Below are 27,643 nucleotides of genomic sequence, written 5' to 3' on the forward strand. Positions count from 1 at the left end.
TAATGTCATATGTGGTGAATATAAGTGTTTGTCTTTTTTTCTTTTATTTTCTTTTCTATTCTATCCTTTTTTTTTATTTAATAATATTCGAAGGAAGCTCTCAAGACTCATTTATTTATTTTGAGGCTTGGAGTAATAATAAAAGAAAAAAGAAAAAAGAACAATACCGAAAGAATAATAAAGAAAAATATATAGATAGAGGAACAAGACCCCAAATTAAGGAATAACCTGGGTACTTGTTGATTTACACTTTTATTTATTTTTATTCTTCAAGGGACCGTGCGAGAGGTCATTCTTGATATTGATAGCTATTATTTGTAGTTATTATTATTTATTATCATTATTGTTATTATTATAACTACTTGCACTTATGCTTGAGCTTAGAGAAGGCAAGAATACTCTTGCGGCGGCAACTCCACAGCGGGTAACAGAGGAGATAAACATATTAGCTCTCCTACGTCAAGAACTACGTAACACACATGAGGATTATGATGGAACATCATCTGTTGAACCTCCTATTGAACCAGCATTCCGCACAGTAGATGCGAAAGTACTTGGAATTCTTAAATTTCCAAGTTTTCCATTTATTGTATGTGATGAAGCCCCTGCATCTTACCAGGCACCTGTTCCATATAATTTGGAGAGTGTTATTGGAAATCTACGTGATCAAGTGTATGGTATTGAAATGTTTTTACAGAATGAGGAAAAGTTACGTGGGGTTACTGCTACTACCACTACTACCACTACTACTACTACTACTACTGGTAGTAGTAACGATAATAAAACCCCTAAAGGAAAAACCCCTGGAAAAAGAAAAAATGAAAAAGAACCTGCTAAATTAGATCCTCTACAATTCTTTACTGAGGTCATGGGAAAAGATGCATGCTTTGCAGATGTCTCTAGAGAAGCCTCGGTCGTTCGCTGGTACACCCGCTGGGTCGCCTCCCACTCTCTCTGTTCTCTGCAGGAGGCCCGTGGACAATTAGAATATGTTCTTTCAGAGGCGGGAATGCCAAGCGAAGAGGAATTACAAGAAGCCGTTCGAAGTATTTCGTTTGTAGAAGCCGTATGTACATTGGAGAAGGATCGACATGATGTGATTCGGGCCGAACGACATCGCATGCACTCAAGTACACGAACATTTCGTCAACATTTATCACCACTGGCTATTACCGCCGCTGCGAGTTCGTTTCTCACGACGGAGGAAAAGTACAGATATCAGGAATTTCACAATCAATCGGAACATGTTTTAATGATGCTGCAGCATGCATTACATGCACAATATGTATCTCGTGGACGTGAACCTTCTATTGTAGATCCTTCAGGATCTTATCTTGATAATCTTAAAAGTGTAGCCCTCACTTCTTCGTTAAGAGAATCTTTTAGTGATGAGGTACAATGCCTCTTAGATACTGTTATAAGAGCATTACGACAGGAGCGTGAAGTTATTACAGTTTTATTGCAGAAAATTCATGAACGTCAAGAAAATGGGGTTGTGCTTGGTGTAACACGTGAACAATATTTACAAAGTCGACGTGCTGCTATGGTAGTATATAAATGTTTACAAGATGATATTGCTATGCTTGAAGAACAAACTCGTATTGGAAAAGAATTTCTCATGCACTATGATTCTTGGATTCAATATCGTTCTGGTACTACACATGAAGAACTAGTAAGACATCTGGCTATCGCAGCTAAAGACGGTGAAAAACCATTAAAACCACTTAAATGGCATTCAAGACAGGGATTACCTCCTATACCATCTCGTGAGGGATCTATGTCGGCTTCAAATATCTCTACTACTAATACTACTACCCAATTACCACGTCATGTGGATGAAGTATGTGAAGTATTTATGTCACTTTTACGTTTATCAAAATCAGCATTGGGCTTTGAGAATGTTGGAGTTGTTCGTGAAACAGTTTACCGACATTGGATGTGTTTATCATTACGTTATACCTGTATGCAAGTGGTACTGGGTCGATGGCCAAGTGATCTCCTTCTTTCTGGTATTGATGATATCACAAGCAATCTTATTCGTCTTGTAGGCGACAGCAGTTCTAACTTTGCCGCCGCACAATCCCACATTGATGAATTAAACGCCGTTCTTCGTTGTTTTCTCAGTTTAGTTACAAATGGTGCGGCGGAACGTTTGGTACAACAGGAACTGATGTTTTTACCCAATGGTAGTACCAGTAACAATAGCAACAACAGTAACCATAGCAATAACGATATGAATATGAATAAGAATCATCATTATTCTAATTGTTTGGGCGGTAATGGGGCTACCACGAATACACCGACATCTGCTGTATCAAACGCCTCAACACCTTCACGTATTCTTGACATTCCTGTTGCCTTTCGACTTGAGAAAGATCTTGAGACACTTGAAAGAATTGTACAAACAACCGATAATGATGAAGAACTGTGGGGATCTATCTTTGATGCACTATGGTTTCAAGCCGATCCCACAGGCAATGCCCATGGTGGTCTTCTCATCTCTAAAGATCTTTCTATTGATATCCATAAAGGATTTGGTTTTCTCCGTTTAGAGAGTATCACCTTACCAGATCGTGTACCAAAGGCATTACAAAATCAACGTGTACCGCCTACATTATATATGAATTTACGTTATGCCATTCACCCAACCGATAGCGCCCCTGCACGTTCTTTTGCACAAACAGTGGAAGAACACCCCACTACCATGTCCTCTACTGCTGTTATCACACGATATGGATATGCCCGGCGTGTACTGCACATTTTCTCTGAACTGGAGCGACGACAGCTTTTACAAGATTACGCCTGTCGACTAGAAGAAGTGGATTTAGTTCCACTTGAAAACATCGTCTACTTCTCACGACAACGTGATGATGGACGTGGAAGTGCAGAAAGACCTTCACAACGGCGATCTACACCTTCGCAAAGTGTTGATAGTTCAACCACTACTACTACTACAACTACAACTACAAATACAATAACTACTACAAGAAGGTATGTTACACTTGTGGGTCTTTTACCACCACCCGCGGTGAATCTCATGCGGTATAATTCAGTCTGTCCAGGTGAGTCATATCCAGCAACACGCAAAGAAAGTCCCTCCCTCACTTCTCTCACCTTTTTAATTGGAAATATGCTGTTAAACGCCTCCTCGTCGGGGAGTTCCGTGTTAAATGAGATGTATAGATTAGGTGAGAGAATACGGGATCAGGGAATGATGGAGATGGGGTATAATAATAATAATAATAATAATAATAATAATAATAATAATAATAATAATAATAATAATAATAATAATAATAATAATAGTAATATGGATGCAACTACAGAGGGAACGGCGACATCTGAGAAGAGTCGAGACACTTCCTTTGGGGAATCCACAAATGACGGGAATTCACTTGTGCTTCCTATATTACGTATGCTGGATGAGTATATTGGCAGTGCGGCATTTAGCAAGATGTTGAAGTTAGCAGATAATGAGATGGAACAGCAACAGAGGAATAGTCGAGATTTACGTTATTGATGAGGGTAATGGCAGAGGTAGAGGAATAAAAAAGAAAATAAAAAAAATAAGGTACATTTCTTATTCTTGTGCTTCTTCTTTTTATTCTTATTTAGTCCATTTATTAGGTTGGGGTGCAATCTGGCCTATAAATGGTTGTGTAGATTTTGAGTAGGAAACCCATCACTTTCTTCTTTGTTTTTTTTTTTTTTTACAACCTTTAGTGTTTCTCTCTTTTTTTTTTAATTTGTTCTCCCTATCACTATCTGCTGCTGTTGTCTCTTCTTAAATAATAATGTTTGGATTACAGTCGCCCTTTACGAAAAGAAAAGAAAAAAAGAGAGATATTTCTTCTGTTAACAGAAGCAGCAACATGAAGGAGAACACTACTACGACGGAACGTTCATTGTACGTTTGGTTTTATTGTTTTTTTCCATTGTTTGTTCTCATTTATCCTTCATTCATTTATTATTATTATTATTATTATTATTATTATTATTATTATTATTATTATTATTATTATTATTATTATTATTATTATTATTATTATTATTATTATTATTATTATTATTATTATTATTATTATTATCTCATTGTTGTCGATTCATGCATTTATTCATTTCATTCACGTGTGCACACGCGTTTTCTCACACACGTGCACACTCAGAGTTTTACAGACTTTCCCTTTCATGGACTATTACTTTATTTACATATATTGCTGTGGATTCTCTGCTGATGAAGACCGGTACTGTGTGAGGCCCGTGAGTCATTTTCTAGAGAAGGGCTTTCTCTCTCATTCTATTAGAGAACGACAAATCAAAAAAGAAAGAATAAAAAGTATAAATTAAATAAAATCGAAAAGAAGAAACGAGTTAGGGAGAGAAATAGATGAAGGTTAAAGTGCAAGCATTCAGTATGTTTTCTGCCACTCCTATTTTTGTCACTCCTGAATAGTTGATCTGCATTGTTTTCGAAAAGAATATATATATATATATATATATATATATATATATATATATATATTAATATTGTGCAGGCTAACGACGGTGAAATGCTTTTTTTAAATTATTTGTGGAAGGGGAATATTAAAATTGAAGGGAGTTTTATTTTTAGTTCCTTTTCTTTTTTATTGATATCCCATATTTCATTCTCCACAGAGTAGACGTCATTCTTATTAACTGGTCTTTTCTCCTTCAATAACGGTAGAGAAAAGAGAGGAAGATAGAAAACAAGGAGAAGGGAGAAAATAAATAAAAGAAAATCAATAACTGATTACACGTTTGTTTCAACGTTCAAAATATAAATGAACTAGAGTGTATACGCTTCGCAATACAAAATATATGTAGGTATACACTCATTACTCTCATTTTGCTTCTTTTGCTTTTTTTCCTTCCTTATATATATATATATATATATATATATATATATATAATATTTTTCTGTTTGCTGCGATAAAAGTCGAAAAAAAAATTACGAACGTGTGTCTTCTTCATTTATTACAAGGATGAAGATAGGGAAAAAAAAGAGAGGAGGAGAAAGGGGGAAGAAAAATAGTCTGCGCATGTGTTTTTATATGCTTATGTATCTCTTTTCTGTTTTTTTTTTATTTGGTGTTTCCCCCTTCATTCTTCCTGTTTTTTTTTCGTAATCCCTATACCTCTACTGTGTACATATATTCTTTCTTTTTTCCCTTCCCTCTTTATCCCTTTATTATTATTGCTATTACTCTTCTTCATTCCTTTTATCCTTCATAATATACAAATATCTTTTTTTCTTTCTTTCTCCATTTATCCTATTATTTATAGAAGGAAAAATTTCCACTCCACCATCTCGCACACCAACACCCTAGTGAGAGAATATCTATCTATCTATCTATATATATATAATTGCATAAAAAATAACAAGGTGAAATGACATCTACTATGGATACAGGTTCATCCCCAACACCACTACGCCGTGCTGCTTGGTTTGTAGTGGGCGGTTACGGTATTGCATTATGTTATCGTGTGGGTCTTCTGCATAAATTACTCCCACAGCGTTTAACAAATGTGATGGATGATGTTGTGATGCGTGTAAAGGCGAGGACAGAGCCGTTGGGTAATACACAACGCTACGCCGCCGCTCGAAGTCATTTAATGCGAGTCTATTCCCTCTCAACAGTGGGAATGATGTTTATGGCTGTTGGTGGGGCCGCTTTTTGCGTATTTCCAAAGATTCCCATTGTAATCCCCGTTGCTCTAACAATTGTGCCATCTACATTAGTGCTTTTACTTCCACGTGATATGATGCTAGAGGCGGGACGTATGGCGTGTTTGTGTACATCGGCGGTAGCGCTTGGATATTCCTTTGGGCCAATTGGTTGGGTGGCGTGGGACTCATTAGCGATATTTGCCACTTTATTGGTAAGTACCATGACGGGTCTGTGTTTGCCACTCTTCTTAACACGTGGAATGATTAGTTATGTGTTGAGTTCTCAATTATTGTCGTGTGCCCTCTCGTTGGCGGCGGTCACAACAACTCCCTTATTAATATCCACACATAATAATAGTAATAATAGTAATATTATTATTATCAGCTCTACTAGTGCAATGACGGCTGGAGTCCATGGTATGGATATCCTTCGTCGTACAGATGTGAATGTACTTCTCACCATGCAACTTATCTCCAATTGGGGTATTAATCTCTTGCATACATTACCCACTATTGCACACTTTGTGCGGTGGAAGAAGAGTGAGGAAGAGCTGCAACTCTCTGTAGATCCTGTGAAGGAGAGTTTGTGTATATGCGGTGGAGTGGCGTATGTATTCTGGCGTACATTCCGTTGGGCCTGTCGTCGTATTATTCGCCCTAATAACAACAACAACAAGGAAAACGGAGATAATGTGATGAAAACACGTGAAGTATGGCGAGATCCATGGGGATATTTCACGCAGAATGTACTGCGTAGAAAAGACGCCGGTGGTATTAGCGCTTCTGTGCTTTTGTTATTGTGGTATATTCGCGCCATATCGGCATTACAGCGTGGGGAAACTGTGGCGACATTAGAGAGTCTGAGAAGTGTCTGTGCACGTGTTTCACCTGTAAACCTGCTAGTAACTCGTATGTAATAAAGAGAGGAGAGAACTAGGAGGAAGTGGAAGAGGAAGAGGAAGAGGAATGGTATATATATATATATATTCACCATATTAATTAATCCCATATTAAACGACCGATATCAAAACAACAACAAGAAAAAAAAGAAATTGTGAAGTGGATATATAAAGAAGTCAAGTAAAACTTTAGTGCAAATTTTTTCTCTCACGAGGGTGGGTGAGGAATGTATACGTGACCAGGATGATGAAGTTATGTTTTTTTTATATACTGTGTCTCACTACACGAGATTCTATTTCTTTATTTTCATTTTCTCATTTTTTGTGGGGTATTGTTTTTTATTCTTTTTTTTCCTCTTGTACGTTATTCTCCTACCAGCAATTTTCCTCCTGTATGTTAACATTTCTCTCATTATTATTATTATTATTATTGTTATTTTTTTCTGTCACGCTAATTCTTTGAGACACAAACTCAAAGGGAAGAATCTGGCAAAGAAAAGGGTGGAGGACATAAGAACGAAAAAGAAGAAAAACAAAGAAAGAAAGCAAAGCAAAACAAAAAAAAAACAAGGAGAAAATATTAGAACTGATCCCTTACGATTCATCATCTTCATCTTTTATTATTATTTACCATCAATGGTCATCACATCTGAGTGTCATGCCTCTGCTGTGATTGGAGTCCCACCGTACTTAGTCTCTAGACTATTTAAAGACATCACTGGCATTAAGGAGTACGGCCGCGATGGTCTCATCTCCTGCTGTTTACTCGAAAATTCGAGTGCGCCGACGGGTGTTGGGGCTTTGCGCCGCATTACACTGGCGTTGCCCGACTACGATGGGGCAATTCTGCGGGAATCCCTCGCAGATGTGCGGGATTTGACCGGGCGGTGTTGTGTGGATATGGAGTATGTGCCGTGCAGTCGCGAAGATGCGTATCGTACACCGTTTGGCGTGAATGGCACCAATCAATTAGTGCGAGCCACAATGCATATACGTGTATCGGCGGTAACGGCACACCCCAAGCGGTGTTTTCTGGAAATTACAACCAGCTTTGCCGTAAATGTGGCGGAGGAGTATACGGTGGGAGGATTAGAGAGTCCTGTAAAGTGTCGGGATCCGGTGTATAATCGGATTGCAGAGTTCTGGGATCGCTATACACATCGTATTGTTTCAGCTGTAGAACAGTACGTGTTATCGCTCGCCCCTGTTGTGCACACACACAAACGTATGGAGATGGAAGAGGCACAGGAGTACACGGAGGTGGAAAACACATATTGTGAATGGGCAGCACTCGGCCATAGTAGTAATAATAAGAATAAGAGTAATAATATTAATAGTGATAATAATAATTATAATAGTGCTGTTCCCACACTTCCACGTGCGGAAGTCCTGCAGACGATGGAAAAGGCATTAAATGCGTGGATGCGGCTTTGGCGGGAACTCCGCCATCAACGTCGTATTAACGCACAACTGCAGGAAGACGCCGATGGATCAAAAGCGATCGCCGCTACCGCCGCCGCAAATGCCGCAGAAGTCGCCGCCGCTGCAGCAACAACAACAACAACAACAGCAACAGCAACAGGAGTTGGTGGAGTTGGTGGAATCTCAACAACGTCAACAGCAACAGCAACAGCCGTAGATGGAATAGATCAAGGTTCATTTAGAACGGCCAGTGATGTTTCGTCGTATCCGAGTGTGGCGCCAAACCCGTATCGCCGGTTAACAGCGGCGGCACCGGGGCAGAGCACACAGTTGAATGGAGAGAAAAATACAGTGCCGGAGGAGACAAGGGGGCATATTGCATCCAGTAAAGAAACAGGAATACACAAACTGGAGCGTGTGCCATTCTTTTCCTCCGGCGGTGGAAGATGCCTGAGTGCCTCAACGGGAGAAAACAGAAAAACGATGGAACTGCAAAAAGAAGAAACACAACAACAACAACTACAACTACAACAGGGGGAGGAGCAGAAGACGGATGTTGTTATACCTTACCGAGCCACACCAGCGGAATTTCACAGGGATCTTCTTCAAAACTTTTTAACGGAATTTGGTACTATTAATGAGAAGAATGCACGGGAACTCTTCAACGTATTGGATAAAAATCAAGAAGGATTTATTAAAGAGAAGGGAATTAGTTTCGTACTTAGTCAGATAGATCCATTAGGATTATATGAAGACAGAGATGGAACACTTCTCCAAATGGCAGAATGTCGTTGTGCAGTGGGTTTGGGGGTCTTCAAAGATAAGAAGATGGGACAGAGAAGTTACAAGAAGGAGGATTTTTTACCCCCTATAACCAGTACTACTAATACTACTGTTACTGCTACTAAAGAAAAGGATAAGTTCTTGTTGAAACAAGAAAATGCCGATGGAAAAGACAGTGATGCTGCTGCAGTACAAATTACTCCCTTACAAGCTCTTATTCGTCGTCATGATGCGCAGAAAAAAGCAATGTATGACGAACTAATGAAGAAGCGTACAGAGAAGTTGCTTGACAGTTTTGCCTACAGAACGCGTGGGAAGCTTTACTACGATGAATTTTGTCTCATGATGCTGCATCTACTCAAGGAATATTAAATGAAGTGATTTTCTTTCTTTCTTCTCTGTATGTATGCCTGTCTCTCTCTCTCTCTCCTTGTGGTTCTTTATGTGTGTGTATTTCTCACTCACTATTTGAACTAATTTTGTCCTTTTGTTTTCTTGCTGTTTTTTTTTCTCTTTTTATCTTTGTTGGAGAAAAGAGAAACAAAAAATAGACGCGTTCGTTTGAGAGGCGAAAAAAAAAGGGTACTTTGATGTAAACTAGGCTTCTGCTGATTTTTTGATTGAGGCGTTTGGATTGCAGATAATGAGAGATAAAGTGAAAGTGAGAAAAAATCAGGTTGACGGGAAATCCAAAAAAAGAAAAAATAAGAAAAGCAAACGAAAAAATAATAATAGTAATAATAAAAAGGAGAAGAATGAAACAGAAAAGGGGGTAGACTAATAAGTCTTGACGTAAACCTATACTTATGGAAATAGCTTAATAGGTTTCCTTTTCCTCTTTTTTTTTCTATATATATATATATATATATAGTTTTCCCGTTTACCAAGTTTATTTGGCTCTCTTATCACTTTTCTCTCGTTTCTTTATTTTTGAACGGTTATTTGCCCTTTTTATTTCTTTTTTTCCAGTTTCTCTGTTTAAACAGTGGAGAAGAGAGGGAGTGGGGGAAGCCTCTCAAAATGAGGCAAACAATAAATACAAATTTTCACTCATGGAAAATAAATGGCAGACTAACAAATGCCATATTAAACATGTTTCATGAAACTATCAACAATAATAAGAAACTTCTATGTACAGAAATAAAATATGTAATTTTTTTTTCTTTTATGATTTCTTTTCTTTTTTAATTCTTGTGTCAGAGGGATAGATAGTGAGAGTGAGAGTGAAATTGTGTGTGTGCGTGTGTGCGTTTCTCTAAACATTTTTCTCTTTATTGCTTGATAGTCCAATACGGGGAAATAACCCACGGATTCGGCTAAAACCGTCTTTATAACGACAAAAAAAAAAGGGAAACAAGCAAAAATAAATAAAAAAGAACAAAAGTCTGTAAAGTAAAGAGAAATGCGTTTTGGAAATAGTGATGACGATGGTATACTTCGCCGTGTTTATACCCGCACTATGCCCACTCTGCGGCGTTCTCGTTCAGAATTGCAGGAATCCTTAAATGATGTGAAGATGCAGTGGGCCACAATCATCAATGAATATAGTGGAAGAGTGGAAAGTATGTCCAGTACAGAGATCAAAGTACTACACTCTCGTGTGGAACGGATTGCGAGTCAGTTAAAGGCGATCAACCAAGAGTTAGTGCCGTTGCGAAACTGTCAGACATTCTCTGTTTGTAGTGGTGGAGAATCCTTTCAACAAACTGGCATTTTGGCGACTACTACTAATACTACTACTGTCTCTGATACTACTGAGATGAGTGAAGGGAGAGAACTAACTCAACTTTCAGTGCATGTGTATGTGTGGTCTGTTTGCATGGCGACTGTTCTCAGCGACATTGACTTTCTAAGCTCTGTTTTGTCATCTATATTGTCGAGTAATACTTTTGAAGATTCATCAAGAGAAGCTTCTGCATTCTTTTTTGGTAGTGAATCCACTTTGGGAACGTCTTCTTTAACAGATAGAGCGGTCTTGCTTATTTGTGCGTTGCTATACTGTTTGTATACGGAAGATTACGCCAGAGCGGAGGTTTTGATGCGTCTTGTAGAATCTGTGCCGAAAGACAGTAAAGAAATGTCTGAGTTGCCTGACGATAGCAGCGAATGTGAGAGGGATAATAATAATAATAATAATAATAATAATAATAATAATAATAATAATAATAATAATAATAATAATAATAATAATAATAATAATAATAATAATAATAATGTGTTTGGCATTGTTACTCGTATGGCTCAGTGGGTGACAACAGAGGACTATGGGGAACTGAATGCCTTTCTTTCGAGATCCTTCACTACGCTAAATAGTGAAACCTCCTTTTCCCTGCCGCCGCTTATGCTACTATTTGTACAAGTTATGAATAACAGGGTTGTCAAGCGTCAGTTGCATCAGAATAATTTTCCGAATGTGTGGAGACCTGTCATTGATGTTAATCCATCAACCTCATCATCATTATCAACGGAGAATACTGAAAAAAGAGAAATGGATACATTTCCTTCCTCTTGGCTTAGTTCGGCTGAAATGAGGCGGTTGGCGGTGTGTATCATGCTTCAACGTGAGAGTTTATTTTCGGGGTTTCGTGTGTGGCCTCTCCCTTCAGCCTTATCTAATTATTGTTTTCGACCTTGTTTTAGTTGAATAACGTTAATAGACGTCGTATAAAGTTTGCATATGACAACAGTTTTGCACGGTAGAGACACATACATTAGCAGCAGCGACCGTGGATAGTTGATCGTAACATGGGGTCATAATTATTTATATTTCACAGTGACACCAATAAAAAGAAAATAAAAAAAAAGATCTGCAGGGGTATCATGTTTTTTTTTTGTCCTTTTGGTTCCCCTTTTTTACCTATTGCGTATGTTCTGCTCCAGGAATATGGCTACAACGCTTCTAATGGATACTTTTTTTCTTGAAGAATTGAACTATTTTGTGTTATGTGGATTCTAATTGCTTATTTTGTTTTATTTTTATTTGTTCCCCATTCACTTTATGGCATATTTCTCCTATTTTTCACCAATAACGAAAACTAATATAAATAAATAAATAAATAATATATATATATATATATATATATATGTATATTTGAGACGAAAAGGAGGTGAAATGTCTATCGAGCACTGCAGTTTTCTCAGTCCTTCCATTAAGGCAAAACTGCAGAATGCCGGTTTAATGTGGATAGATGACATTCCCCAAATAAAACACTATGCAGGTGTGGGTAAAAACACAACAATAAAAAAAAGAAGAACGAAAGAAGGAGAAGAAAAAGAAGTTGATGAAACATCGCATTCTCTGTTAAATGAAGCCCTCCCTTCTCTTCTGCAGCGATGCCCACAACTCACACGCGATGAAGCTGTACAGATACTACATCTTATTCATATCCACCGAAGTGCGAAACCCCCCGCCATTCGAACACTGCAGGAAATGATAGAAATAGAAGAAACTGCAGGAATAGAAAGAGTGACTACATTCTGCGGTAGTTTAGATGTATTGCTTGGTGGAGGTGTACCGGTGGGGGCGGTGTGTGAAATTTGTGGTCCTCCTGGTGTGGGCAAGACCCAATTGTTAATGCAGCTCGCCGTGAATTGTGCATTACCCGCTGAATTAGGTGGATTACACGGGGCGTGTTTGTTTATTGATACCGAAGGCAGTTTTGTGCCGGAACGTTTTCGAGAAATTGTCTCTGCTGCTGTTATGCAAGTTAAACGTATTATACTTCGTCAAGAGTCGGAGGGTTTTTATAGTGGAAGTGTTACAGTAGCAGGCGATGATGGATTGACGGTTACATCATGTAGTGGGAATAGTAATAATGATAATAATAATAGTAATAATAATAGTGGGACTATAGTATCTCCCACATCTCGCAAGAGAAACCGAAATGAAACGACACATAATACATCATCTATGGCTGCTATAGGGGATTTCTTCACAGTGGAGTATGTACTTCGAGAAACACAGTACATTCGTATAACAGATTTAGTTTCACTCATGGCATTCTTACATATGCTTCCCGCGTATATTGCCTCACATCCAAGAATACGCATGGTAGTGATTGATTCTATTGCATTTCCATTTCGTTCCTTTACTCAGTTTGGGGCTTCTCTTAATAATAATAATAATAATAACAATAATAATAATAATAATAATAATAATAATAATAATAATAATAATAATAATAATAATAATAATAATAATAATAATAATAATAATAATAATAATAATAATAAACAGGGAATAATAGAGACTATTGAGATGCAGGAGAGTCATACTTCTATGGAGTCTAAGCAGCTTGTTTGGCAACGATCTCGCCTTCTTTTTAGTTGTGGACAAATATTACAGCAACATGCACGTGAGCATAAACTCTGTATTGTTGTAAGTAATCAAGTAACAAGTCGTACCATAGATAATAATAATAATAATAATAATAATAATAATAATAATAATAATAATAACTCAGCGGAACAATCACATCTTCTAGTTCCTGCTCTAGGAGATTCCTGGGCATATGGTTTATCCACACGTCTCCTGCTTATGCAAAAACACTATTCATTGGGTAATAATATGACCAGAGATAATAAAGAGGGATGCCATGAGAATGTTGTTTTTATCGCCACACCAACAATAAACATAGATGGTGTTAGTAGTGGTAATAGTTGTAGTGTTGATAACAGCAGTAAATGCACTAATATTAATAGCAGCAATAGTAATAGTGTGGTGAATGCTGTGCAGCACCGTGTGGCGCGGCTTGTGAAGAGTCCAACACAACCTCGTGGGGAGTGTTGTTTCTCTATAAGTCAGAAGGGTGTACGTGATGTTTTTCGGGTGGAATTGTAAAATTATTTTTATACTTTTTGGTTTAAAGGGAGAGGAACGAAAAAAAACAACAACAGAAACACATATACTTTACTTGCAGAGTTTTACAGGTGTGAGAGATTATCTGACAGATGATATGTCTTTTATTTTATTTTTACAATTTTTTTGCTTTATATATATATATATATATATATATATATATATATATATTTTTCTACGTTTCGCCTTTTCTTCTTCTGTGATAGACATATCATCACTGTGAATGGCAAAAGTGGCCATACAAGCAGAATAAATAAAAAATTGTAACAATATCTTATATATATATATATATATATATAGATTAAACCTTTTCAATGGGACAAGTTGGGTCATGGACCGCTAGCAATACACAACAAGAAGAAGAAGAAAATGAAAATGAAAAAGAAGAATCTGTTCTTATTATACAACCGGAGTGTAAAAAGAAGTCTGAACTCCCACTTTATGAAAAAGAAGCAGAGTAATTGTATGAATCCGTGATTCGTCCCATTAAGATTGTATTACCACTTCTACGCACATCTGTGGGATTGCCGCCATCATCGCAAAGTACAGAAACAACACTGTTGAATAGTATTCAGCAGCGATTGTTGTTCTTATTCTCCTCCAGAGAAACTCTCATGGAACAGGAGGCACTTGAGGAACAACGGCATAGAAAACAGCAACAAGAAGATCAACAAGAACAAGTGAATAGTGAAACGTCTAGAAGAATAGAAAATAACAGTTGGAGGAGTTCACTTAGTGTGGAATTACAGAACTATGCAACGTGCTGGAAGAACCTTCAGAAAACTGCAGTAGATAAAAGTTATATAGGGGCGAGTGAGATTGAATGTTTTTGCGTTGAATTGAATAAAAACCTCGACCTAATGGAAAAGGAAGCTACTGTTCAAAGTTATCTAATGGATCTATGTAATCATTATTATTCTGAAGAACTTAAATTGCATGATGAAATTACTGAAGTTACAAAACTTTTACAAGATGATGTTTTAGTTTTATTGGAAGATGTTTGCTCGCTCTTGAGTGATTCGGAGCGGGATGATATTTCGGCTAGTCTGGAAGTGAAAAGTTAATCCACTTATTATCCTTCTTATTTCTTTGTTTCTCTCAATTTATTGGATATTTGAATGTTTATATTGTTTCTTGCTTGCTTTTTTCTCTATTAAATTTTCTTTAATAAAAACTTATTATTGATTTTTTTTCTTCTTTTTCTCTTTCTTTTTTTTTCCTTTCTTTCTCTTAACAACACATAGGTGTCCACTTCACCGCTTTACGCCGTCTCCCCCTCCTCTATCTCTCACGTTGCACGAACAAAGAAATACAAACACTGTGTAGATATATATATATATATATATATATAAATATAGAGAGAGAAAGAAGGAGAGAGAGAGAGAGTAAATGTCATTAGCCGACGTCTTTGCCTTTTCGCACGCCACGGGTCATGTTTTCTCAACAAGTGAACGTGTAGCGTTGGCCACATCACTACCACTTCTCATGGAAAAGAGTAAATGCCGCACTATGCTTGTATGGGGCAAGGTCTATGGTTTTAAGAATGACTACACGATTGTACAGGCCTTTAATGATGATCTCGTGGCCCAGCCGGTGATTTACTACTCCATTGATGAAGGCCGCTCCTTTGTTTTTCTCGGCACCACCGACTCATTGATGGAACGTACAATGGATGAAACTCTAAACACCAAGCAAAAACAAATGTTAATGTACCGCATGCGTGGACCATTCATGGGGGATCCATCGTATGAGTATCGGGTGGTGGATGAGTTAACCGGCATAACCGCCAGTTATAAAGAATCCCTGCGACTCGTGTTGTTTATTGAGGCGCATGACTTTCACTGCCGCGTGGCCCCACGAGGGGCGTATTACCGCGAACTCCGCAATGCCACTTTACCACCGGAAGTCAAACGCAATATTGCCTTCACTGGACTTCCCCGTACATATGATGAGGCCCTCTCCCTGCGTAATTACTATCACCTGCGGGCGGAGAATCCATACCTGACGCTTATTGCCCGAAATGAGGGAACGCAGCGGCATGAGAAGTCTGGACTGGAGCGGTTGGAGGAGGATCAGAATTTGGATGCCGTCTTTTTTCCGATCAGCGATGATTTGCCCGGGGGTGTGTGGCGCTTGCGGTATGATCCGGTGAACAATGCGGTGCTGGGCATGAGTGCGAAGTTTGTGGGATCGGTGTTTTATCACGTACCAGAGACAAAGAAGTATGGAACCATTTACATGGGTGATGGTAATATCAATCACGATATTGCATTTGAGCTGTAAAAGCAGAGAAGGATGGATGGAAGAGAGGGAAGAAGAAGGAGGAAGAAGAAAAAGAGAAATAAAATAAAAAAGAAAAAGAAAGGAATAGAAAAGAGGGGATGGAAATTGTAAGGGATGGAGAAGGAAATGATAGAAGGATTGACAATGGAAGCATTTTTATTTCTCTAATGGAAATGTACATTGTGGCGATTTATATATGAAGTCCTTCAGTTTTCTTTGATTGATTATTTTCTTTTCTTTTTCTTTCTTTGTTTGTTTTTCTTTTCTCTTTAGTTGTTTCTTATTCCTTTTATTCCTTTTATTTCTTTTTCATTTTTTTGTATCTGCTATTAGATGGCGACAATGATGTAGAGAAGTTCTCATTCGAGAAGAATGAGAGAGAGAGAGTGAGAGAAAGAAAAACAAAAAAACGAGATGATGTTTCTTTCTTTTTTTATTGTATTGTTTTTTTTTGTTGTTATTCTCTTACCCCTGCTGTCACATCCTCTGGAAATGAGAATGATTACAATAATCTCTTTTGTTTCTGTTATTCCTGCTTTGTTTGTTTCATTTTCTTTTTCTTCTTTAATACTAATACTACTACTACTACTACTACTACTACTACTACTACTAATAATAATAATAATAATAATAATAATTATTATTATTATCATTATTGTTTTTATATTAGTATTGTTGTGTGAGGTTTAGCATTGTGAAGGGTTTGACCCGCCCGCCCCAGCTCTGTTGTTGTTTAAACGCATTGGTGGTACCCACACTGTATACCTTCACACAGACTATATTAGTAACGATTCCCAATATCATTACATTTCGCAGATAAAAAAGAAAAGAAAAAGAAAGAAACAATAGTTGAAAAGAGAAGCACACACACACACACAAGAAAAAGGGAAATAATCAAAAAGAAAATGCGGCGACGTACCATCAGCCGCACATTAGGCTATGTTTCTCTTACAGTTTCTGCCTTCACCACAATGGAATGTGTACAACAACAACAACAACAAAAACGTGGTATTACAACTCGTGGACAATTTAATCCCGTACATAATTTCACATACGCAATGGAACGTGGCGTACGGGCCAGAGATGCGAAGAGTTTTGAAAAACTCATCACAAATCCCGGTCCACTACGTCTCAGTTACACCCCTGATTATCTCGATTGGCTCTACCGCTGTTATAAGACGAAAGGAAAGTACATGGATGCCCGCGCAGCCGCAGAGAAGAAGTTTAATGGAAATATTATTAGTAGTCAGGCGGGATCTTCTTCTGCTGCTGAAGATGTTGGGGATAATAATAATAATAATAATAATAATACTAGAAAACTACCAGGGGCACCACCACCGGGAATGTTTCTTAGACCAACACACTCCTTTCGCCGTATGGCGGGTGAAATAAAACGACGAGAGGCGCAGGAAACGTTGGATGCGGTTTCAAAGGCACAAGGAATGCTTGATCTCTTTGAACGACAACCACAATTTCCCGCTATTCATATCGATCGCTGTACACGATTTCATCTTGTGGAGTTATTTAAAAATATGGTACTTGACCGTTCATTGGATGCGACGGCGATATGGGATAAGGCTTTACTATATCGAGCTATTCTTTCAGAGAGGAAACAGTCATATCCTCCTTCGTTTCGGTATATATTTGATGCCGTAGATAAGACTATCTTCGCACCTATACCCAAAACGACATCATCAGCAACAACATCAGGAAGTATAAATCAGGATACCGAAAAGCCTGATCCACTTGCAGCAAAGTGTCCATCTTTGGATGCTTATTATTACTTTTTGTATCTAGTCAAAAAGTATTACATTGATAATGCTGTTGAGGCCCACGTTGTTTTACGTTGTCATCGAGAACCTAATGCAGCTGATTTACTCTTTTCTAATCCTCCACCAAAGGATGATATAGAGGTAAAACAGGTAATTGAAGCTTTACGATCTGCTAATACAGAACATACAAAGGATACCACGGCTGATTCAGATAACAAGAATAATGATAATAAGAATGACAAGAGTAAAAATAGCCAAAAATCTCAAGGTGAAAGTAAGGGAAAAGGTAATCGTCCATTATTACCACCAAATTCGTATCCATCCATTGATATGTTGTGGCGTTGTGAAGAAAATTTACCGCTTCTTAAGGTTCTTCTCTTTGGTGAATTTAACTTAATTGTATCAGAAAATCCATTTGTAAAATTTCCAACGGCACATGGTTTTCTCACAAGGCCATATTCTTCAGATGCCTCACGGGGATCTATGGAGGGTGTTAGCCTTGCCAATGTAATTGCAGAGAAACGTGGTCCTTTATTACCATCTTTTCCTCGAAATGTAGCTGCTGCTATTGATAGTCGAGCACAAGATTTACGTCGTCTTCAGCAGAAACATCATCGAGATGATATTGTGAATTTTCAGAAATTGCTTAGGAGTTCTCATGTTGATGATAATCCTTCCGTTTTCTCCAGTTATTCGGATTGGAGTTACTTTAACCCACGTGCGGTACGAGCAGAGGAACGTGATAAACTCACACGTAAAGGTATAGATGCTCTTAAAGTCTATGATTCTGCAACAGAAGATATTTATAGGTACAGCTTCGAAGATGTACAGGCAAGTAACAGTCAACGTATAACAATGGCCGGTGGAACCATGATACCGTATCTTCCAACACTACCACACTTTGTAGCTATAATTAAAAAAGATCCACATATTTCCTTTTTAGCCCATGTTGGACTTCCAGATAAGCGGCATAGCGAAGAAGCAGCGGCCAAACACAAGGAATTAGAAAAACGTATTTACTACCTTGCCCGTGCCTTATACCAAACCGCAGTAGAATACCACAAGGAAACTGTAAGACGTGTTAATCGACAAAAAGTAAGTGTAGCAGCATCTCTCCTAGACAGTTTCGTGGAAGAGGAATGGAAAACAATGCTTCACGCCAGTGAGGATGACGAAACCCTGCAAATACGTGATGGTTTACAAGATGAAAAAACACAAATGGCACGTCATATTGGCCGTTATGTGCCATTTGCCAAACGTTATTTAGATAACACCGGATTCCCAACAGATGCACGGGCGGAGGACTACGCAAGATGGATGGCCCCACCAACAGCAGTAAAGGGAACTGCATAGGTAGGTAAAGAAAGAGGGAAAGAATAAGAATGAAGGAAAAAAGAAGAAGAAAGAGAAAAAAAAAGCGTATAAGAGTTGCAATATGGATTCAACAGGAAACATCTGAAAAAAAAAAAGGAAAGGAATGGAAAACAAGAATTAGCTGTGTTGCGTTATTATTTTCTTTTGCTTCTTTCATTCCCTCTTTCTCTCTCTCTCTCTCACATACACACAAACATATACACGTACGCAGACCATGAGAGATAGCGTTACTATTAGTCCTTCTCTATCTATCTATCTATTTTTTCTTTTTCTTTTTTTCATCCATTCATTTTCTTTTTTTATTGTGATTCTCATACTTTCTTCACTACGCTTATTTTTTTTCTTTTGTCTTCTTTCCTTCTTTCCACCCCTACACCCTTTTTTTTTAACCAGGTTTAAGGGTGTATCTTTCCTGTCATAGAAGTTAATTTCATCGCCTACGATCGCAGTAGCGAAAGGTTGGAAGACGTGAAAGAAGAATAAGAATAAGAACAAGAAAAAAAGGAAGAAGTATTCAGAGTTACAACTCGGGAGTGTCAAGCTCGAAAAGAACAGCAAGAAGGACAATAAGCAGTAGAAGTAGAGAGAGAGAAAAAAAAAGGGGGTACATTAAAAAGACTCGTCATAACGCGAAATGGGAGTGATTGAAGAAGCCACATCTCGCTTGGCAAAGGCTGGTCAAGAACATGTTTTGGCTGTTCTCGAGCACGGAACTGCGGTGGATCGAGCGGCGTTATCCCAACAGTTAATGACAGAACTTTCGAATGTAGATTTCTGTCATCTTAATAACGTCCTTCGCCACAGTTTGGAACACAAGATTGCAGGTGGTGCCGTTTCTGTTGAACCACCACCTAAGAGTTTTCTCTTTGATCTACAGGCTGAACGTCAAACGAATACTGATCATACTATACAATTGGAGAGACTTGGCTATAATGCGATTCACGCCGGACAAGTCGCATTTATTATTTTGGCCGGCGGTAGTGGTACAAGATTGGGCGCTGATGTACCAAAAGGATTATTTACATGCAATGGATTACGAATGAGGAAGTCATTATTTCAATTGCATTGTGAAAAAATACGCAAACGTGAACAACTTGCGACTTCTTACTGTGGAGGGATTCCATCTGGGCGTATTCAACTCCTTATAATGACTTCTTCCCAAAATGACAGTCAAACACGAAAATTCTTTCAAGATAAAAATTACTTTGGACTTGAAAAGGAACAAGTACACTTCTTTCAACAGTTTTCTCTTCCATGTTATGATGAAAAGAGTGGAAAGATACTTATGGAATCCTCTGGTCGTATGTGTATTTCACCAGGTGGAAATGGAGGTGTATACGCCGCACTATCAACACCACAAGATGGTGAAAAGATTTCTCTCATACAACGCATGGAGGAACTTGGAGTTAAATATCTGCAACTTGGTAATGTAGATAATATTCTTTCTAAGGTTGCAGATCCATTATTTATTGGTTATGCTGTAAAAGAGAATGCGCATGTTGTGGTAAAATCGAGCCCTAAAGTTTCCCCAGAAGAGTCTGTTGGTGTTTACGCACGTGTGGATGGAGAATGGGGCGTTGTGGAGTATACTGAAATAGGAAAAAGAGCAACTGAAGTGGATGCAGAGACAGGAGAACTTAAATTTAACTGTGCCAATATATCCTGTTATCTTTGTAGTCTTCGCTTTTTACAAGTTGCCGCAGAGAAGATGAAATCTTTTACACAATATCATGCCGCACGTAAAAAAATATTAACCGCTAATGGTACTGTTATGGGTGTTAAACTAGAAGCGTTCATTTTTGATCTCTTCCGGTTTGTTAAGGACTGTTATGATCATCCCACTACTAATACTAATACTATTAATAGTATTAGTAAGGGTGATGATGGATTTCGTATTATGCAAGTTAACCGTAATGAGGAATTTGCCCCAATTAAGAACGCAGATGGGGCATTGAGTGATACACCAGCGGAGGCAGTTCGGCTTTTAACGCAACTGCACACACACTGGTTGATTGCCGCACTGAAGTCGGTTGCTTGCGGTAAAGGTGAAAAGGCAAAAGATGCGGCATCTGCAGTTGAATTACTTCAACGTGGAAAGATCTCAGTAGAGATATCTACGGCTGTCTCAAGTGAAGGGGAGGGACTTGAACCATATCTTTCTCGTGCTATTCATCAGATCGTACATGAATCATGTGATAAAATTATTATTCAGAGTGAGAAGGAAATTTTGTTTGAGACCTCCAATGTATAACACCTCTTTTTTTTTCTTTTTTACAAAGTAGTGTAGAAAGTGAGGGAAGGGCAAAAAGAAAAGAGGGAAAAACAAAAAAGAAATAAGAAAAAACAAAAACAAAAGCATGATTATCAAAAGAATATACCCTGACTGTTGAAATCCATGTCTTTCTTATATATATATATATATATATATATATATATATAACTTCTTCTAATGGTTGCTTTCTTTTTTCATTCCACATGCTCATTCGTAGGGTGGAATTTTATTTTCCTTATTTATTGTTGTTATTGTGTCTCCGAATCTTATTATTATCATTATTATTATCTCTGTGTACATCTCACACTATCTGTAAAAAACCCCATTTCTTTGTCTTTTCTTTCTTTATATATATAAACAGTAGAACGAGACTCACTCACTCACCCTCATACACACTTATTATTATTATTAGGTATGGGAGTTCATAAAGCGGCGGGAAAGGCTGGGAACCCCAAAATGGCCCTCAAACGTGCACGAAAAGGCGCCAATTTAAGTCGACAAAAACTCCTGCAGTTAAGGCGACAAGTAATGGCGGCCAAACAACAAAAATTGGAGATGCAAAAGGCGGAAGTAAAGAAGGTGGTAGCCAAACGTGTACAAACAGCGCAAAATAAAAAAACGCATAAAACATTTGATCACACTATTTTAAAATGTGTTCAGGACGGTCTGGTGGAGTCTATTGAGGGTCTTGGTGAAGCTGTCAGTCCACTCTCACTCTTTATGGCAGCCTTTACTGCACTGTCGAGATCACCGAAGAAACATCATATTCCATACATTCTCGCTATCTTATCTGCTTGTGCCCCACGCTTAAGTCAAGGAGTGTTATTGCGTCAATTGGAAGCCGCTATAACATTAACGGAACAAATAATAGCAGAAAATATAACAAGTAATCATTTGGTTGTTGCAAAGGCAATGAAATTTGCACAACAAATCATATTATCTATTGAAGCACCATCTATGAAGGTTCTTAAGGTGTTTTGTCGTCTAGAACCAAGTAAATTACGTGTGGATGCTATGCAAATGTATGTGGTTGTATTTCGTAAATTTCTTGAACATGCAGCCCTTTGTAGTACGTTAAATACATCACATCAACGTCCTATAAGAGATTCTCCAACTTCTGTTTACTCTCTTAATGAGAATCAAAAATTTTTTGTTCAAGCACTTCCACGTTTTGTAGAACTGTGTATTGGTAATTTTACAGATGCTCCTTTAAGTGTGGTTTCAGCTACAGTTTCAGAACTATGTTCGCTTTTAAAACGTACACTTTCTCCTTATATAGTAGAATCTTCAGAAGGACGTGAGACTATTGAAGAAATTGTATCTAATCAACTTTTGGAATTATTAAAACCACATCATCAAGTTTATTGGGCATATGCACTTGAAATATTTGAAGCATTATTTGAACGTATAAATTATCTTAAGCGTACTCCTGCTGGTGATTCACTACCCCTTACGAAACGTTTTCCATCCTTTTCTTTCCTTTTACGTGTATTGAATAAACTTCGAGGTATGGATGATTCTAAACTTAATGGTAAGATTGAACGTGTGATGGTGGCAATGGGAAAAGGTATGTCGGTTCGTGAATTTGTGGAAATTATTCCATTTGATCCACGTCAAGCCTATGATATTGAAATGAATGGAAGAGATGCGGCTGCGGAAGAAGCGGTTTGGGCAAACAGTTATATTATTAATGTTCTCCGTCGTATTGCCTCCCATGACTCTCTACCATTTTTTGTTGAACACTTTTTTCCTCTTATTCAGTTTACTCGGAATGTCGCCTTGGAGTATGAAAAGCAACGACGAACAGAGTTTTCTATTAGGTGGACATCATTACTACAACAATACTGGCGTGTAGGTGTTGGTTTCTGTCATTACCCACGTATTATCACAAAAGAATCATTCCGTGATGTTGCTAAACAATTAGTTGGTTTATTATCACATGCTCTTTTTGTGGATACCGGTGCCACAGCATTACATGTTCTTTGTGATGGATATTATGAACTCTCAACTGCAGTTTCTCTCGATGATGATTATGATAATAATAATGATATTGAAGAAGGTGATGAATATATGGAAGAGGAAAAACTTGAAGAAGATCAACGTGAGAGAGTTTCACGAGGAAAACGTACACTTCAACAGAAAAATACCTTGGAAGAAGATACATACTTTCTTGCCCTTAATGATCCTACATGGAATCGTCATGTTTATCATGGTATTTCACAAGAAAGTGCAAAACAGGTATGTGAAGATATTATTGCAAAATTCAGTGTAAATATTATGCCAAAACTTTGCAATACCTTTGAAACCCATGATTCCACAGCTGTTCTCTTGGCTATTCAGAGTTTCTCACGTGTTTGTACAGCTGATGTTATGCAGGTAATTCTTAAGGGTATTCTAGATCTTGGTATGAATATTATGCGACAGACCCAAGAAAAAGAAATTATTCCAGGAAAGAAAGCGAGTCATGAGCCTTTAACTGGAAAACGTCGAATGGTTCTTGATATTTCATGCGCCATAGTTTCACAGATTTCTGCAGAACATATTGAAAAATTATTTAATGATATTATCGAACCTGTTCTTATGGATCCTGCTCCGGAATCACGTATTCTTCAGAAAAAAGCGTATAAACTATTATATGCTATGTTTGAACATCGTATAAAAGAAATATTCCCTATGTTTCCTCGTATTGCAGGTATCTTAACAGTTGGTAGACAACATCTTACAATTTCAGGAACAAAAATGCGTTTACGTTGTCTTGTTTGGGCTCTTGATGCATGTAAGATGTATCACCCTGATCAACTTGTTTCAATGATTCGAGCTACTGTGGGAGAAACTATAATGCTTTCTCGTGAACGTTCTAGTGAAACACGTGCAGCTTCAATGGACCTTTTAGAGAAAATGCAACGATATCTTGTTGGTTCTGGATGTCCTGTAAATATGCTTTTACATCTTGTACTTGCCGGTTTCTCTGGAAAAACACCATGGATGATTTCAAGTACTTTAGTAGCCATGGCGAAGTTAGTATATGTAACGCATCAAGAATTACCAGAAGAGGATCTTAATTCAGCTATTGCTCTTGGATTTCGTATGATGGAATCTACTGCATTAGATGTACGTTCTGCGGCTGCTATGTTTGCACGTATGGTATTAAAATTAATGAAACGTTGTCCACTTATCGCTAAAGCAGTAGAGAAATCTTTACCAAAATTGTTACTCGCTATTGCGTTAACAACATCACAACCACGCGTATCTAGTAATACACGTGTACAAATGCGTGTACTTCTTGAAAAGTGTATTAAACGTTTTACTTTTGAAAGTCTTGAACCCATATTCCCTATTGGTTCAAAGAACTTCCTCCGATACACTCATAGAATGATGAGACGTGAACAGAAGAAAGAGGAACGCGAACTTAAAAAGCGTGTAGATGAAAAGAAGAATGAATTTGATCGACTCTTCCTTGGAGTTGCTTTGAAGGCTGGTACAGAAGATGATGCTGAACGTGATTTACTTCAAGAAGGTGGGGTAACAAGTTTTGTCTCTACACATGCTTCACCATCTTTTTACTCACCCCACAATGATGATGATAGTGGTGATGAATTGGATAACATGCATATTGAGTTCCAAGAGGGTAAACTACACATTATGAGCATGGAAGATAAACGTAAACGCGATGAGCATAAGCGGCGACAGGAGATGGCCGAACGTCTACTCCGTCGCAATAACGGATTAATCCACGCCGATACATTAAATGATGCCGCGTTGGGTAAACGTGGCAAACGCACACGTGCCGATGCCGAGGACTTTGAGAATGATGAATTGATGCGGCGGTATGGCAATAAGGTCAGTGGGGCGGCGGTGGAGCGGGCCACGTCGACGGCGGAGTCCCGCGTGGGTCCCGGCGTGAACCAAATCGCCAAACTGCGGGATCAAAAGCGGGAGAAGCGGGAGTTGAAGCGGGCGCGAGTCGAGGAAGACATCCGAAAGGGCGAAGAGTTCAAGGGACGCGGGCAGGGCGATGTGAAGCGGGGGAATATGGCCCCATTCGCCTACGTCCCACTGAACCGGCAGTATATGAATAAACGACATCAGCGGGAGGCGGTGCAGCGGCTGGAGGCGGTGGTGCACGAACATTTAAAGGGAAATAAGGCGAAATTGGCACGCACCTCTAAGAAAGAAGGTGGCAAATAAAGAAGAAAAAGAGGAAAAAACAGATAACGTATTTCTTGCCGTCGTAACATTACAGTTGATACTTTAAATGGAAAGAAGTACAAGAAATCTTTGTATTCAAAGTATATATAACACAGAAACTGGATATATACTACCGCCAACACTACCTACTATACGCGTAAAAAAAAAAAACGGTGTTAAAAAAAAAAACCTTAAACCTATCAGTAATAAAAAAGTCGAACTAAAATTTCTTTCTCTAAGGAAAAAAGGAAACAATTAAAATCAAATTAAAAAACTATTTAAGTTAAACAGAGTGGTGCTGCGCATACATTTAAATGAATTAATATGGTTTACTATCTTCTCTTACATTACTTTCTATTGTTTTCTTTCCCTCAAGACTCCAAACTTAAAGCACAAAAAACAGAAACAAAAAACCACAACTAGAACCAATTAATAGAGAAAAAATCATTCAAACCCAAAAAGAAAATAAAATGAACGCTTACAAAGAACTGGAAAAACAGTTCGAAAAGGTATATCATTTCCGACATTTTCTCAGCCTTGCTATGTGGGATGCTCGTGTTCTGATGCCCCTAAAAGGTGCAGAGGCACGTGGCATGGCAGTGGCTGAGCTAAAGAAGTTGGTCCATGAATTGGTTACAAACAGTAAGGTAAAGAATTTACTTGAAGAGGCAGAAAAAGGCTCCGAGGAATTGGACTTTCTTCAGAAAGGCAACCTGCGTGAGATGCAGCGTGTCTGGGAATTAGAATGTCACTTGCCAGAATCCTTTATAGAGAAGCGAGAACGCTTACTCTCGAAATCTCAAGTGCTCTGGAAGACCTGCCGTGATGAGAATGATTTTGCCGGCTTCCTTCCAACATTTAAGCAGCTGGTGGATCTGTACCGTGAGGAGGGGAAACTGCGGGCAGGGAATTCTGACAAGCACCCATACGAGGCGTTGGTGGATCTCTATGAACCTGGTATGACGCTGCAGCGGTTGGATGAGATCTTCGGCAATGTCAAGTCATGGCTACCGGATCTTATTAAGGAGGTGCAGGCGAAGCAAAAGACACTGAACGCATCCATTGTGGAGCCCAAGGGACCCTTTCCGGTTGCACAGCAGGAGGCACTGGGCCGCTACTGCATGCGTGTCTGGAAGTTTGACTTTGACGGTGGTCGACTTGACGTCAGTGCTCATCCATTCTGCGGTAACTCCAAGGAGGATGTTCGTATCACCACAAACTACCGTGAAACTGACTTTGACAAGAGTCTCTTGGGTGTTATCCACGAAACAGGACATGCCAAGTATGAGCAGAACTGTGGGCCAAAGGGATTTGAAACACAACCTGCACGCATGGGTCGTTCTCTTGGTGTTCATGAAGGACAATCCCTCTTTGCGGAGATGCAGGTTGCTCGCTCTGGTGCGTTTATGGAGTTTCTTGCCCCCAAGCTCCCAGAGTACTTTGGGAATCAGCCTGCCTTCACTCCTGAGAACATGAAAAGGGTTACGCAGCGTGTTGAGCCCGGTTATATTCGTATCTATGCCGATGAACTGTGCTACCCATTACATGTCATCCTCCGGTATGAGCTGGAACGTGATCTGATGGATGGTAAGCTTGAGGCAGAGGACGTGCCGAAGGCATGGAATGAGAAGATGAAGAGCTACCTTGCTCTGGAAACTCTTGGTAACGACAAGGAGGGTTGCTTGCAGGATGTGCACTGGGCTTCGGGTTTGTTTGGATACTTCCCCACATACACCCTCGGTGCAATGCTGGCCGCGCAGTTGATGAGCAGTGTGCGAAAGGAACTGGGTGACGATGTTGTTGATGACTGCATCCGGAAGGGTGAACTTGACAAGCTCCTGGAGAAGCAGAAGGAAAAGATCTGGCAGCATGGCAGCTCACTGACAACGGACGAGCTAATCAAGCAAGCCACAGGAGAGTCACTTAACCCTGAATATTATCGCAAACACCTTGAGCGCCGCTATCGTGATGATGCCAACTAGATGGTGACATTATTTAACTGTTTGTAATGCAATTCTATCTGTTTTTTTTGTTTTTTTTCTCTTTTCTTCGTACTTGTCATTGTTGTATTTTCTTGATTGTGACTGTTTTTTTTTCTTTTCT

General features: G+C 38.6%; 11 protein-coding genes across 11 annotated transcripts; all 11 read left to right on the forward strand.

Moving 5' to 3' along the window:
• Nucleotides 1-370: 370 nt before the first annotated feature.
• LSM04_008920 (uncharacterized protein) lies at nucleotides 371-3,520 on the forward strand (the record flags this gene model as incomplete). The annotated part of the gene is made up of 1 exon (XM_067331805.1): nucleotides 371-3,520. The coding sequence occupies one exon, from the start codon at nucleotides 371-373 to the stop codon at nucleotides 3,518-3,520; it is 3,150 nt and encodes a 1,049-aa protein (XP_067190253.1).
• A 1,889-nt stretch (nucleotides 3,521-5,409) lies between these two features.
• On the forward strand, nucleotides 5,410-6,606 carry LSM04_007223 (uncharacterized protein; the record flags this gene model as incomplete). The annotated part of the gene is made up of 1 exon (XM_067331806.1): nucleotides 5,410-6,606. The coding sequence occupies one exon, from the start codon at nucleotides 5,410-5,412 to the stop codon at nucleotides 6,604-6,606; it is 1,197 nt and encodes a 398-aa protein (XP_067190221.1).
• A 618-nt stretch (nucleotides 6,607-7,224) lies between these two features.
• LSM04_007716 (uncharacterized protein) lies at nucleotides 7,225-9,165 on the forward strand (the record flags this gene model as incomplete). Its single annotated transcript, XM_067331807.1, has 1 exon — nucleotides 7,225-9,165. One exon carries the CDS (start codon nucleotides 7,225-7,227, stop codon nucleotides 9,163-9,165), a length of 1,941 nt encoding a protein of 646 aa, XP_067190232.1.
• A 1,030-nt stretch (nucleotides 9,166-10,195) lies between these two features.
• LSM04_006698 (uncharacterized protein) lies at nucleotides 10,196-11,437 on the forward strand (the record flags this gene model as incomplete). Its single annotated transcript, XM_067331808.1, has 1 exon — nucleotides 10,196-11,437. The coding sequence occupies one exon, from the start codon at nucleotides 10,196-10,198 to the stop codon at nucleotides 11,435-11,437; it is 1,242 nt and encodes a 413-aa protein (XP_067190216.1).
• A 468-nt stretch (nucleotides 11,438-11,905) lies between these two features.
• On the forward strand, nucleotides 11,906-13,633 carry LSM04_008134 (DNA recombination and repair protein Rad51-like; the record flags this gene model as incomplete). Its single annotated transcript, XM_067331809.1, has 1 exon — nucleotides 11,906-13,633. The coding sequence occupies one exon, from the start codon at nucleotides 11,906-11,908 to the stop codon at nucleotides 13,631-13,633; it is 1,728 nt and encodes a 575-aa protein (XP_067190239.1).
• Nucleotides 13,634-14,265: 632 nt separating this feature from the next.
• Nucleotides 14,266-14,715, forward strand: LSM04_009316 (uncharacterized protein; the record flags this gene model as incomplete). The annotated part of the gene is made up of 1 exon (XM_067331810.1): nucleotides 14,266-14,715. One exon carries the CDS (start codon nucleotides 14,266-14,268, stop codon nucleotides 14,713-14,715), a length of 450 nt encoding a protein of 149 aa, XP_067190261.1.
• A 325-nt stretch (nucleotides 14,716-15,040) lies between these two features.
• LSM04_007397 (uncharacterized protein) lies at nucleotides 15,041-15,934 on the forward strand (the record flags this gene model as incomplete). The annotated part of the gene is made up of 1 exon (XM_067331811.1): nucleotides 15,041-15,934. One exon carries the CDS (start codon nucleotides 15,041-15,043, stop codon nucleotides 15,932-15,934), a length of 894 nt encoding a protein of 297 aa, XP_067190225.1.
• Nucleotides 15,935-16,839: 905 nt separating this feature from the next.
• LSM04_003750 (uncharacterized protein) lies at nucleotides 16,840-19,059 on the forward strand (the record flags this gene model as incomplete). Its single annotated transcript, XM_067331812.1, has 1 exon — nucleotides 16,840-19,059. The coding sequence occupies one exon, from the start codon at nucleotides 16,840-16,842 to the stop codon at nucleotides 19,057-19,059; it is 2,220 nt and encodes a 739-aa protein (XP_067190189.1).
• A 655-nt stretch (nucleotides 19,060-19,714) lies between these two features.
• On the forward strand, nucleotides 19,715-21,331 carry LSM04_008271 (UDPGP family; the record flags this gene model as incomplete). The annotated part of the gene is made up of 1 exon (XM_067331813.1): nucleotides 19,715-21,331. The coding sequence occupies one exon, from the start codon at nucleotides 19,715-19,717 to the stop codon at nucleotides 21,329-21,331; it is 1,617 nt and encodes a 538-aa protein (XP_067190241.1).
• Nucleotides 21,332-21,766: 435 nt separating this feature from the next.
• LSM04_005076 (putative domain NUC173) lies at nucleotides 21,767-25,540 on the forward strand (the record flags this gene model as incomplete). Its single annotated transcript, XM_067331815.1, has 1 exon — nucleotides 21,767-25,540. One exon carries the CDS (start codon nucleotides 21,767-21,769, stop codon nucleotides 25,538-25,540), a length of 3,774 nt encoding a protein of 1,257 aa, XP_067190203.1.
• Nucleotides 25,541-26,010: 470 nt separating this feature from the next.
• Nucleotides 26,011-27,522, forward strand: LSM04_007486 (Peptidase M32; the record flags this gene model as incomplete). Its single annotated transcript, XM_067331816.1, has 1 exon — nucleotides 26,011-27,522. One exon carries the CDS (start codon nucleotides 26,011-26,013, stop codon nucleotides 27,520-27,522), a length of 1,512 nt encoding a protein of 503 aa, XP_067190229.1.
• Between the last annotated feature and the right edge of the window lie 121 nt (nucleotides 27,523-27,643).

The sequence above is a fragment of the Trypanosoma melophagium genome, assembly GCF_022059095.1.
Source record: "Trypanosoma melophagium isolate St. Kilda chromosome Unknown ctg29segment0, whole genome shotgun sequence".
NCBI lineage: Eukaryota > Euglenozoa > Kinetoplastea > Trypanosomatida > Trypanosomatidae > Trypanosoma > Trypanosoma melophagium.